Source organism: Protopterus annectens, chromosome 4.part0 (genome assembly GCF_019279795.1).
Source record: "Protopterus annectens isolate FY-2018-M chromosome 4.part0, PAN1.0, whole genome shotgun sequence".
NCBI classification, from domain to species: domain Eukaryota; kingdom Metazoa; phylum Chordata; order Ceratodontiformes; family Protopteridae; genus Protopterus; species Protopterus annectens.
In genome coordinates this window covers 1,384,809,557-1,384,822,514 of record NC_056733.1, presented here as the reverse complement: position 1 = coordinate 1,384,822,514, position 12,958 = coordinate 1,384,809,557, and the positions used below count along the sequence as shown (strand labels likewise).

Here is a 12,958-nt window from a genome sequence, read left to right as displayed (position 1 = left end):
ATGCCTTCTGTAAGATTTTGGGAATGAGGGGTGTTGGAGGATAGGCGTAGAGAGGTCCCGGTGGCCAATCATGGATCAGTGCATCCCTGGGTGATTCTCCTGGTGGGGGGATCAGAGCAAAGTATTTGCTGCATTTGTGATTGATTGGGGAGGCAAACAGATTGCAGCAAGGGAGACCCCAAAGGTTGAAAATCTGTCTTGCCACTGACTGGTTCAGTGACCACTCGTAGGGGCTCAGGAAAGATCTGCTAAACTTGTCTTCCAACACACTGGAATCGTCGGGAATATGCGTTGCAAGAAGAAAGCACCTGGAGGACATCGCCCATTCCCACCCTCCCATGGCCTCTCTGCACAGAAGATATGACTGTGTTTCCCTCTGCTTGTTGATGTAGCAGACTACCGCCATGTTGTCAGTCTGAATTGCCACAGTCCCAAGAGGGAGATAGCCCTGGAAGGCTTGCAATGACAGAAGGACTGCTCTCATCTCTAGGACACTGATGTGCAACTTGGTCTCTGACAAGGACCACATGCCTTGGACTGTCCTTCCCTGAAAATACCACCCCACCTCAACAGGGAGGCGCCCATGGTTCACTGTGGCCTGTGGCTGTGGAAGACAAAAGGGTATCCCTAGCAGAAGGTCTTCAGACCGGAGCTACCATATTAAGGGATGCCTGAGAGATCCTGACTGTCATAGACACAGGATGAAGATGAGCTGACCACTGCACTGCAATGGTCCATTGTAGAACTCGTATGTGATACCTGGCAAAGGGGACCAATTGAATTGCCTCCACTATGGAACCGAGGGCTTGTAGGATTAAATGGGCAGGAACCTTCTCCCGATCCAGAAGGAGGAGGACTTACTCCCAAATTGCATCTGTCCTGCAGGGGGAAAGAGCTGCAGTCTTCGACACCGTGTCCAGAAGAACCTCTATAAATTCCAATCTCTGGCATGGAGCAAGATATGACTTGGGAAGGTTGACTGTAATGCCCATATCTCAAAAGAGTCCGACAGTGTAATCCATGGCTAGAGTGAGTTGATGCCTTGTGGGAGTCGTGAGGAGCCAATTGTCCAGGTACGGAAAGACCTGAAACCCCTGCAGTTGGAGATGGGCTGCTACCATTGCCATACATTTGGTGAACACCCTGGGGGCTGAGGTGAGACCAAAGGGCAGGGCTCAGAACTGATAGTGATTGACCCCAGCTGAAAGTGCAGGAATCTCCTGGAGTGTCTGTCGATTCTTATGTGATAGTACGCATCCTTCAGATACACAGAGCACATCTAATCATTCTTGCACAGAACTTCTTGACTGACAAATTCAAATTGCTGAGGTCCAGAATGGGATGCAGGTCCCCGTTTTTTTTGGGCACTAAGAAGAAGTGAGAATAGGTTCCATACCCTTGCTGTACTGTTGGGCCCTCCTGGTTCTACTATGTCCGGCTCCTTCCATGCCCTGCTGGAACTAAGCTGGATGAGCTTATCCACAGGGGGAGACACCCAGAAGGAAGATGGGCCCATCCCGACAGCCTTCAGAAACATGGATTCTTCCAGGGACGGGGTGGGGGAAGACCAACCACCCCGATCTTTCAGGATCTTGAGGATGTCCCCAAAGGACACCTCCTCGGATGGAAGTCCGGGGGACCTGTCCACATCCTCGAAATCTGTGTCCTCTGTGAAGGACTCTCGAGGGGAGTCCAAGTGCCTCCTCTTGCACATCCTCTGCCGGGGAGGCTCCTCCACTGTGGGCTCTGGGGATGACTTTGAAAGGAGGGTACCCCGATGGGTGTAATGCCCTTCTGAAGGCATTCATGGGAGGGATGACCCCGAACAGTTGATGAGGACTCAACACCCAAAGTAGAATAAGGCAGGTGGGGTCCAGAGCCGAGGTAGAGACTGCCGACCAACTGGACATGGTCCTATCTATCGCCCGAAAGGCTGAAGGACTGGAACAATCCCCGCCCGCTCATCCCCCCTGGGAAAGGCCAAGTGGGACAGAAGGGGGGACCCCGACCCAGCATCGATGTCACCGGATGATATCAGCCCCGGGCTGTCCAAAGCAGATGCCCCCAAGGGAAGGGAACAGTCCAAAAACTCTGGACCGGATCCTCCACTCTGGTGACCCGTGCAGACCTCTTGGGGCCGAGGCATTGCCGGCTCCAAGGTCAGTGGAGCCAAACCCGCCAAAGACCAAGGTAGCATGGGAATGGGAATACTACCCAACACCGACAGCCTCTCCCTAGGCAAGCTCTGACCCTGGGGGGGGCTGAACTTGCAAGAGTCGGAGGGGAAGAGAGGAGTTTTGATGTGGGTGAAGAGCCGCTCAACAAGTTGTAATAAGCCAAGTTCAATTTGGGCTTTGAGGAAGCTCCTCATCATCTGGTCCATGTCTAAAGGGAGCAAACTCCGAAACAGAAGAATGGCCTGAATGAGTTGAAAGTCTGCACTCCCTGGAAAAGGACCTATTGGACTGCCTCAGATCTGGTTTTCTCATGGGGCTGGAAGGTCATAAATAACGATGGGCTCTGAAAAAGACATCGGATCAGATGGCTTGGATGGATCCAAGAGCAATAAGGACCCCACGGACAGATCCGATGGCCCAGTCTGATCTGAGGGGGTTTTGGTCCCGACTGGCTCTGAGGACGTCCCAGCCTCTGAGGATCTGGATGCGACTGGGGGAGCTGAGGTTCTCGGAGCTGAAGACCCCAGAGCCGACACCCCCGAGGCTGGGCTTGTTTATGGTGAACTGGGATCTGAGAGCCTCGGCCTTTTAGAAGGAGGGTCCCGAGAGGAAGAGGGTTTCATCTTGGGATCTGACAGGACTTAAGAGGAGGAGCCTGAGACCAAGGGACCCCCCCTTTAGCTAGGCCTTTAAGCAGAAGCTTATATCTATGGTCTAGGAGAGCCCTGGGGTTGAATCTCACACAGATATTGCATTCATCCTCTAAATGGGGCTCTCCTAAACAGTAGACATACTCCTAATGCATATTGGTGGAACCTAACTTCCGACCAAATGAAAAGCAGCACCTGAACCAACAGGGTTTGTCCGACATCCTAAGAAAAAAACAAAAACACACAAACACCCCAGAATACACACACACACACACACACACACACACACACACACACACACACACACACACACACACTCACACACACACACACACACACACACTCTCTCTCAACCAAGAAGGACGAGGGGAAAAGAGAGCATGAAAGGAATTATTACTAACGGGAAGGTGGGAAACCCTAAAGGACCGACCAACGGCTAATTGAGGGGAGGGAATTAGCTACTAAAGATAAAGACAGAAGAAAAAGGGTGAGAAAAATCCCCAAAAATATACAAAAGAGACTACACATCTTAAAAGCAAGATCTATAACAGCTCGAGGCCAAGCCCTATCCCACAATGCACCACTACATTCCCCAGATCTTGTTTGCTGCCAACTAAAGTAGAAACCTATCCCAGATTTCGAGGAAATCATACATCCAGGGTAAAAGGAAACTGCTTTAAGAAAACCAAAACCAAACCAAGTGGTACCTCTCGTGCTTCCAGACATAGAAAGGGGGCAGGAGGGAGGGTCGTAATAATGAAGGCGAGAGTAACAACTCACATGGAACGTTATGGTAAGTACAAAACTTCTTAATGTGAAGTTGTTCAATCTCTCCTTCATTCTTACTGATAGGTAGCGTCCCCAGCACCACAATTTTGGGTGGCTCACGGGAGTACCTGTTTCAGGACGGCAGATCCAAATGAAGCCCTGTCCCTAGAGGCCTTGTCCACTTTGGAATGAGATCTAAAAGTATGTGGATTTGACCAGGTGGCAGCTGCACAAATAGAATCTATAGGCAACCTGATCAAGAAGGCTGCAGAAGTAGAAACCACCCTTGTAGAATGAGCCTTGACCTTGTTCTGTAATGCAAAACCTGCTTTACTGTAGATAAATGAGATACAATCAGAGAGCCATTTCGATAAGGTAGGTTTGGACACAGGTGTACCGTTTCTTAAATCTGAGAAGGAGACAAACAGCTGATCAGCCCTTCTGAGATCTTTTGTTCTGTCCAAATAAAAACGAAGTTGTCTATGCACATCAAGTTTGTGAAGCATATATTCCAACTGGTTTGAATGGTAGAAGACGGGTAACTCAATCGTCTGATTCAGAGTAAATTCAGAACATACCTTGGGTAGAAACGATGGATTCATCCTGAGGGAAACCCTATCTTTATGAAATATCAGGTAGGGCGGTTTGATGGAAAGGGCTTGCAATTCTGAAATTCTACTTGCCGATGTAATAGCCTCCATGAATATCATTTTCCATGAAAGAAACTTCAGCTCACAAGAAGAGGCTGGTTCAAAGGGCGGAAGAATAATTTTGGACAAGATTAGATTTAGGTTCCAGGGAGTAGTGGGAGATCTGATAGGTGGTTTTAAGTGCATAGTACCTTTCAAAAAAAGCCTTACCCAGCTTATGAGACATGATACCATTTTCGGCTACCCCTAAATGAAAATTAGAAATAGCAGCAAGTTGGACTCGAATGGTTGCTGCTGCAGCTCCTTCATTGAATAGTTTAGTTAGGAATTCCAGTATATCTGCTATAGACTCCTGGAAAGGGTCAATATTATTCTGTTGTGCCCAGATGGAAAATGTTTCCAATTACTGAGGTAACGTTTCCTAGTAGATGATTTGTGTGATGACAAAAGGAGATGTTGCGCTTCTTCTGACAGATTCTGGAACCTGGCTATTCTGGGAATTGGAGCAGCCAAGCTGTCAGATTGATGCACTGAAGAGAGGGATGAAGAGCTCCTGACAAATGGGTCAACAGATCCGGCACTGGGTCCAGGATCCAGGGCTCCTCTAGTAGATGAGACTTCAGAAAGGGGAACAAAATTTGACGAGGCCAATATGGGGCAATTAAGATGAGTGTCCTTCCCAGGAAACTGGCTTTCTGCAATACTTTGGGAATCAGCGGGAAGGGGGGAAAAGCATAAAGGAGTCCCAGAGGCCAATCGTGGACCAGAAAGTTCCTCAGTGGCTGACCCTGTTGAGGGATCAGGGCGTAGCTGCTGTACTTGGTGTTTGTGGAGGTGGCAAAAAGATTGCAGCAAGGCTGGCCCCATCTGCGGAAAATCATTTCCGCTACTTCGTTCTTGAGAGACCACTCGTGAGGTAGCAGAATAGCTCTGCTGAGTCTGTCCGCTATTATGTTGGATTTCCCCGGGATGTGCACTGCAATCAGAAAACGCTGGGTGGACTCTGCCCATTTCCATAATCTCAGAGCCTCTCGACACAGGGGGTAGGATTTGGTTCCTCCTTGTTTGTTGATGTACCAGACTACTGACATGTTGTCCCACTGGACTGCAATCGTGCCTAGGGGAAGAGAGTCTTGAAAGGCCTGCAATGCTAGAAGAGCTGCTCTCATCAATGAGTCTGTCCGCTATTATGTTGGATTTCCCCGGGATGTGCACTGCAATCAGAAAACGCTGGGTGGACTCTGCCCATTTCCATAATCTCAGTGCCTCTCGACACAGGGGGTAGGATTTGGTTCCTCCTTGTTTGTTGATGTACCAGACTACTGACATGTTGTCCGACTGGACTGCAATCGTGCCTAGGGGAAGAGAGTCTTGAAAGGCCTGCAATGCTAGAAGAGCTGTTCTCATCTCCAGGATGTTTATGTGTAAATGAGCCTCGTGAGCCTGCCACGTACCTTGGGCTGTCCGTCCCTGATAATGCCCCCCCCCCCCACACCCGATCAGGGAGGCGTCCGTGGTCACCGTTGTGACTCGAGAGGGAAGAACAATTAGGCGGCCCATAGTCACTGTTTCTGACGTGAGCCACCAGCAAAGGTCTTTCTTGCAAGAGTCGGTAATCAAGACTAGATGATTTAAGGGTAATTTCTGAAAGGTCCATTGTGTGAATAGCAGCCATTGAAGAATGCTCATGTGGGATCTCGCAAGGGGTATTGCAATAATTGCTGCTGCCATCGTGCCAAGCAGTTTGAGAATCTGTGATGTTGGTACTTTTCGCTTTGACAAGAGATCCACAATCTGTTGTTGGAGGACAATAACTCTTTCGGGGGGGGGGGGGGAGCTTCAGGGACATGCTGAGCGTGTCTAAGTCTGTTCCTAGAAAGAATGTATGCTGCAACGGCAATAAGGCAGACTTTTTAAATTTATCTTAATGCCCAGCTGTGAACATAGATCCCTAGTAGCTTCTCTTGCCCGAATAAGCAGATGCCTGGGGGGTGGGGGGGCGGTAAGGAGCCAGTCGTCCAAGTAAGGAAACACCTGGATTACTGAATGCCTCAAGTGAGCCATGACCACTGCCATGCATTTGGTGAACACTCTGGGGGCTGTAGTGAGACCAAAGGGCAGTGCCCAAAACTGGAAATGACTGGCTCCCAGCCGGAAGCGCCGATGATCCCTGGATGGCCTGGCCATTTTGATATGGTAGTACGCATTCTGTAGATCGATAGAGCACATCCAATCATCCTTCCCTAAAAATGGGAGAATGGACTGAAGCGTGACCATCCGGAACTTCATCTTCACCACATATTTGTTGAGCCTGCTGAGGTCCAGAATAGGTCTCCAGTCCCCTGTCTTCTTTGGTACCAAAAAGAACCTTGAATACGTTCCGGATCCTTGCTGGTCTGCTGGGACTGGCTGGATGACTCTTTTTTGCAAAAGTTTCTGGACCTCTATGGACACTACATCCCATAGACTGGGTGGAACATCTGGGATTCCTTTTGTTGGTCTGGGATAAGAGTGAAAGGGGATGGAATATCCTCTGGATATAACGTTTTGTACCCATTGGTCTTCTGAGATATTTAGCCAGGTGCCTAGGTACAAAGACAAACGTCCCCTGACTGCCTGCAGAGCAGGACAGTTGGGCCTCCTTTCAGGAGCGTTGATAGGGTTTCCCAAGGAACTGATCCCTGTCTCCCTGGTTCTGCGGACCCCCTCTGCCACATGGGCATCATCTTCCACCTTTGCCTCCCCCTTTGCCCCTGGAGGAGGCTTCACCTTTTGAGTTTGGAAAGGCTCCTTGGGTCTTACAGAACCACATCTTCCCACCCCGTTGACCTTTGGGATAAGGTCTAGTAGGGGTAGAAAAACAGACTCCAATGGCAGATAAAGTCTTACCGTCTTACTCACATCTGGTGAGAGTCTCTTTTACTTTTGGTCCAAATAAGGAGGAACCATCGAAAGGGGCATTCACAAAAGACGACTTAAAGGATTCTGTAAAAGAACATAAGCGCATCCAGGAATGTCTCCGCAGAGCAATTCCTGTACCCGCAGCCCTACTCATTCCATCAGCTGCGTAAGACACGAGGCGCATGGACGAGTTTACAATGGAATTGAGGGTAGCAAGCTGAGACCTCATCTTGTCCATCACCGAGTCGGCTACTGCACCCTGGAAAGTATCTCCAAGCTCCTTGAGAAGATCTCTTTGTAGACGTGTGAAGTGGGTCAGGTAGTTCAATGACCAAAGTGCAGAGGTCGTAGAATTGAACATGCGCTTTCCGAATCTGTCCATTACCCTAGACTCTTTATTAGGAGGATTAACAGACGTAGAAGTCTCCGACATCTCCTTTTTAGTAGCTGCCGCCACCACCATGGCATCAACAGGTATGGGTCTAGATAAAAAGGCCTTGTCATGGGGTGCTGATATGTACTTGTTTGGCCTTCTAGGAACAGGCTCCATAGAATCTGGTGACTCCAACGCCCTTCGAGATAAAAGATCCATTAGCTCATCAAAGGGCGGAGACAACCAAGAGGTGGAGGGTCGGGACCAGAAAGCCTTCAGGAGCACGGATTTGTCCTCGGTAGGGTTTTGGGGCTGCCAGTCCCCCCTCTGCTTAAGGACCTCAAGGATATCCCTGAAGGAAATATCCTCAGACGGTGACCTTGAGGACCCTTCCAATTCCTGAAAATCAGTGTCCGACATGATGGATTCCTGAGGGGACTCTAGATGTCTCCTCTTACATAGCCTCTTCTGAGGGACCTCCTCAGTGGGAATCTCTGGGGAAATCTTGGAAGAGCAGGGTTCCTCCAAGGGGCGTCCTGAGGCTCTGGGTCCCTATGCTTACAGTGAACCAGTGGTAGCGGAGAAGAAGCAGGCACCTTTCGGGAGGAGGTGGCCATATCAGAGGTTGTGGAAGTCCTGGGGGACAAAGCCCTCCTCATGACATCGAAGGCCCCACGGCTCCGATGCAAGGAAGCACCCGGGTCCAAAGACACTGAGGACTCCTCCTTCATCAGAACTATTGGCTCCGAGCCCAAGGTAGGAGCCGAACTCCTCCGTGCCGATGCCCCAAGAGGAAGAGTCAGACCCGACATATCGGTTTGACCCCCCCCCGGAGCCGACAGGAGAGTGTTGGCTCCCAGATTCCATCGCCGGAGCAGAGGATATCACGGTGGTCGGTACCGACAGCTCAGAGGTGAGTGTCGGCACCGACGGCTCCACCAACGACTGACTGGCCTCCTCCGGCTCCAAAGTCTCGGTGCGAGTCGGAGGAAGAGCAACAACAATAGGAGAGGACTTTGTTGGTTCTGAAGCTGAGAGAGTCGAAACCGACATAATTTTTGCAATCACTGGGTCCTGTACAAGTCTCCACACCATTCGGTCCACATCCGAATCGGATAGTCTAGAAGGCCAAGAGGATACCACTGACGGAGCTGGTGAACACAGGATTGGGGACCTCAAGGTAGTAGATACCGGTTCCAGAACTGGGGACCGGCTCCTACCAGCAACCTGAATGGTCGGTTCCAATGGCACTGGAGCCGAGACCGTAGCCTTCTTAGATGTCTTCGGGACCGAAGAGCCCTTCTGTGCCGAACCTGATGATGATGCAGGAGAAGATGGTTTTGGCTGACTGGAAGCAGAATCCAAATCCGACTGGAAGGCTGTTTTAATTAAGCCCCTTTCAACAGCTAAGTTCAAGAACAAATATATTTATCTGCCTATCGGCTATAAACTAGTTATTATACGGCAGCAATACTACTACAAGAGCCTAACTGGCTAACAGTATAAGCAAAAAGCCACAAGTCTGAAAACAAAAACGGCCAAGAAAATGGCCAAAAGCCTAACCGGCTAAAGTGAAAGGTGCAAAAAAAAAAAAACTGCAGCAAGCCTAACCAGGCTGGGATAGAGCTATGTACTAACCACAAAAAGCCAACGACCAACTAAAATAACAGGGCCACACCCAAGTATCTTAACACACTAAAAAAAGAAAAACTTATCCAACTGGATATAAGTCCAAACGGACAACAAGCCAAGCACTTTTAGTGCTAATAACCTAAACTACAATAATAGAAATAAAAAAGGTAGAAATTTTTGAAAATCACACTTATCTAATCCAAAGAAATGGCCAAGAGCTGTAAAGAACACCCGATCAGTTGCAGCGGCAAACTAGATCTGGGGAATGTAGTGGTTCATTGTGGGATAGGGCTTGGCCTCGAGCTGTTAGAGACCTCGAGCTTTGCTATTTGGCCGAATCGGAGCCAATGTTCGGCTCCGATCCCATCAGTAAAAATGAAGGCGAGATTGAACAACTTCACATTGTATATTTTCTTACCAAATCTATCCAGGGTTCTGCCCTCTTTCTCATTAGGAAGGAATTTCTTCAGGCTCTGCCTTTGGCTCCCTAGGGACCTAAGAAAAGACCACAGGGTCCACAATCAGGTGCTTGAAAAGATGTTTATGGGAATCCAGAACCCTATAAAAATGGTCTGTCTTCCTGGGGGCAGGTGGTTGGAAGTCATACTGCAGGAAAGAGTCAGAAATAGTATCATTCACAACCTCCAATACTGGAAGAACGGCTAGAGGCATGTGCTCAGGAAGTCTAAGAAATGAACTCTCTTCTTAGAGTAGAGATAATCCCGGGCTTCCCATTTGCAGAATTCCCTCCAAAGGCAAGATTCTTAGGTGGTGAAGCTGAGGCAAGATTTTCATCAGACTCAGAGTCAACATGTGACCCATAAGACATTTGGTCAACATATGCTAGCTCATCCTCATCAGACTCAGGAATGAGAGGACTCCTGGGGGAATTGCCTCTCATTATTTTTTTCTGGGAGAAGATACTGTAATGGGGGTCCTACCAGGCCTGTGCTGCCTGGATCTCATGAAATCAATGAGATCCTCAGTCACCCTGATAAGGTCCTCCATGTAAACCTGGCATGACTGGGACCCAGCACGCCTGGGCTAAAGTAAGCTGGAAATAGCCTTTCCCATGACAAAAATTCTAGTTAGGATGAAGATACTGGTTCAAATGTAAGGGTTTTGTCAATGCTTCCAACACACGATTTAGGCCCAAAGAATGGACAGCTTCCCTGACTGGGGGTCTGAGAAGAAAAACTCCTTTTAGAAAGTCCTTGAATAACTTGTGTGAGGTCAACAAATGAGCCTGTTGGCCTGAATGAAAATAAGAAGGTGATGCTAACTGCACTTAATGGTGAAGGAAACTTGAGTCCTAACCAAATCTATATGATATAAAGCAGAGAACCACTTGTATAGGGTCTCAGAAGGGGCCAGCCTGACAGATAAAATTAAAACCGTTTCCTTTTTTGCAGGAGTGCAAGCTCCCCAAATGCCTAAACTAATATACACCATCTCCATTATCCCACAAATGCAAAGAGGGGGAGAAGTTTTCAAAACAAAGGAATCACTGATTCTGCACTCTTGAAAACCACAATGCCAGTGATTTCCTATCAAAAACAGCGACTAAAGAGTTCAACATTGGCAAGCTAAACTCCCAAATTAATTTTTTGTTGAGTTCGGACTTAAGGAACTGTAGGCAAGCTTTTGTTGAGTAAGTTCTGGGATATACAAATATCTAAATGCTTCGTTCACCATCACTTTCAGATGATTTATGGCTCACAAAAATTAACATGGTTGTATTAAAGATGCCTTGAATTCAGAAACTGTAGTTACTGTAAATTAGAAGTTAACAGGCAATAATTCCTAGCAAATAAAAGACTCTGCCCTTTCGTGCTTATCTGATCTCCACAGTTTGTTCAGAGTGCATTCTAGATACCATATTAATACTACACGTCAGAATGGGACATTGGTTGGTGCTTCTTGGGGACCTGCAGCAGCTACTTCATTAGCCCTGTTATATGAGAGGTGAGTGATGGCTGTGGAATCATCTGATATGACACTGTGTAAACCAATGTAACAGGTGGGTGCATAGTTTGATTTTTTTTTAGGAGTGACCTCTGAAATTCTTATGATTCATTGAATTTAACAGACCTTATATGAACATATTACCTGTGCCTAGTTTATGCTTGCTCAGTTTAATCTTTACTTTTTAGAATTTATTCAACTTATGTTGAAAGGTTATTTCATACACTTGTTTTTCTGCTTTAAAAAGCCTAAAAAACCCCCCAGTAAAATAGTGAGACATTAAACTAGGGAAAAACCTTGATGGCAGGTCAGTTTAAATCTTAAAATTTTTAACATTATATTAGTTTTATGATCAGATAATAGCCAGGTTAATTTCAAAATGAAACTTTACACCACATATAAGGTTGGAGATCCTTAAGATGAGCAAGTGATATTCAATCTGCAGTTCTGGGTTAACGGTAATTCTCTCCATCTCACTCCTCTGTTCAACCTTCAGTTTTTATTTATAATATCCATAACTGTGTTTTATTACTGAAAATGCAATGAATCCACTTCAAAAAGAAATAGAAGTGCCCTAAAAAAGTTAATACACAAATAAGTAATTTGCAACAGTGCTTATAATCAATCTGTCCAAAATACTGTTGCTGTATTTGCTTAGTTTCAATTGTTTAATGGCACTGAGACAGAGAATAACAACTGCAAGCAATAAGCAGGAGCATTTTGCTACAGAGAACATAGCATCTAGTGCCACCAATAATCTTTAGTCTGCATGGATTGTAGTCATTAATAAGATATCAGTACTGGCACTTGACCCTAATGACATACAAAAAAACTGCATCTAACTCTATGTGAAATGCCTACAGGCAAATTAGCTACTACACCTCACAGCATTCCCAGCTTACATTTTCTGTACAAATTTTAAAAGTGTTATAGGAAATTATATGTTATATTTCCATAACATTTGTTACTTTTGCTGATTAGCTTACTTTGGAATTTGCATATAAAATGCAGGGGAAAATCCCAACAAAGACACACTTATTAATTGCATATGGCATGTAATTATACAGACATCAGAAAGGCAAGGGAAACAGAAAAGATTATGACAAGAAAAAGAATTCTCACAGAAAGATCATACAAAGAACAAAATCTGTTAACATACAGATCTACTAAATCTTTGCAAATGTACTAAGTGTTTAAATGGTAACCATCCCAAACTTTTTGCACTGGAATTAGACCACTTTTCAGGAAAATTTCCAAGGTTTGACATCTTACCTCCAGCTATGTCTAAAGGCCCATGCTTTTTGCGAAGTTCATTAACAGAATCCACATAATCCTTTCCTCCTTTCTTCTCCAGGGCATTCCCTACATGAGGAAATTATTAATGTTTACTGTTACCTGAACTTAATGTGTTTACAATTCACGTTTCTGTATAAACAAGCATTTCCTAACAGATGTAGATGAAAATAAAGCACAAAGCCAACACTGCCTGTTTTACTTTGCATAACTGGAATGCAGGACAGCTACAGAAGCTGACATATTAGGGTTTCAAACCATTCATAACTGCAAAAGGATACTTAGTCAAACAGCAATGGCAAAATGTAAATTAATGGAATAAAACTGTTTTCTCTTACATTTTACTAAATGCCTTTGCTGAAAACCTATGATGTTAATCATTATCTCATCAACTGATTTTTATACAAAGAAGTCAAATGTAATCAAGTTTAGAGTAAGTGAAGTATCACCATGAATGCCTGATTTCACCAAATGCTTGACAGTACTGTCAGAATGTAGGAATTTTACTTCCAGATCTAATGTACAATCTTAACATGTCAACATTTGTTG

General features: G+C 46.2%; 1 protein-coding gene across 2 annotated transcripts in view; it reads right to left on the bottom strand.

Moving 5' to 3' along the window:
* The window catches only part of LOC122799866 (core histone macro-H2A.1), a 1,011,703-nt gene that overhangs the window by 317,729 nt on the left and 681,016 nt on the right, over positions 1–12,958 (bottom strand). For both annotated transcript variants that reach the window (XM_044069220.1, XM_044069221.1), the window contains exon 7: positions 12,389–12,478. In XM_044069220.1, coding sequence (XP_043925155.1) covers positions 12,389–12,478 — 90 coding nt within the window. The remainder of the gene's footprint in view (positions 1–12,388; positions 12,479–12,958) is intronic.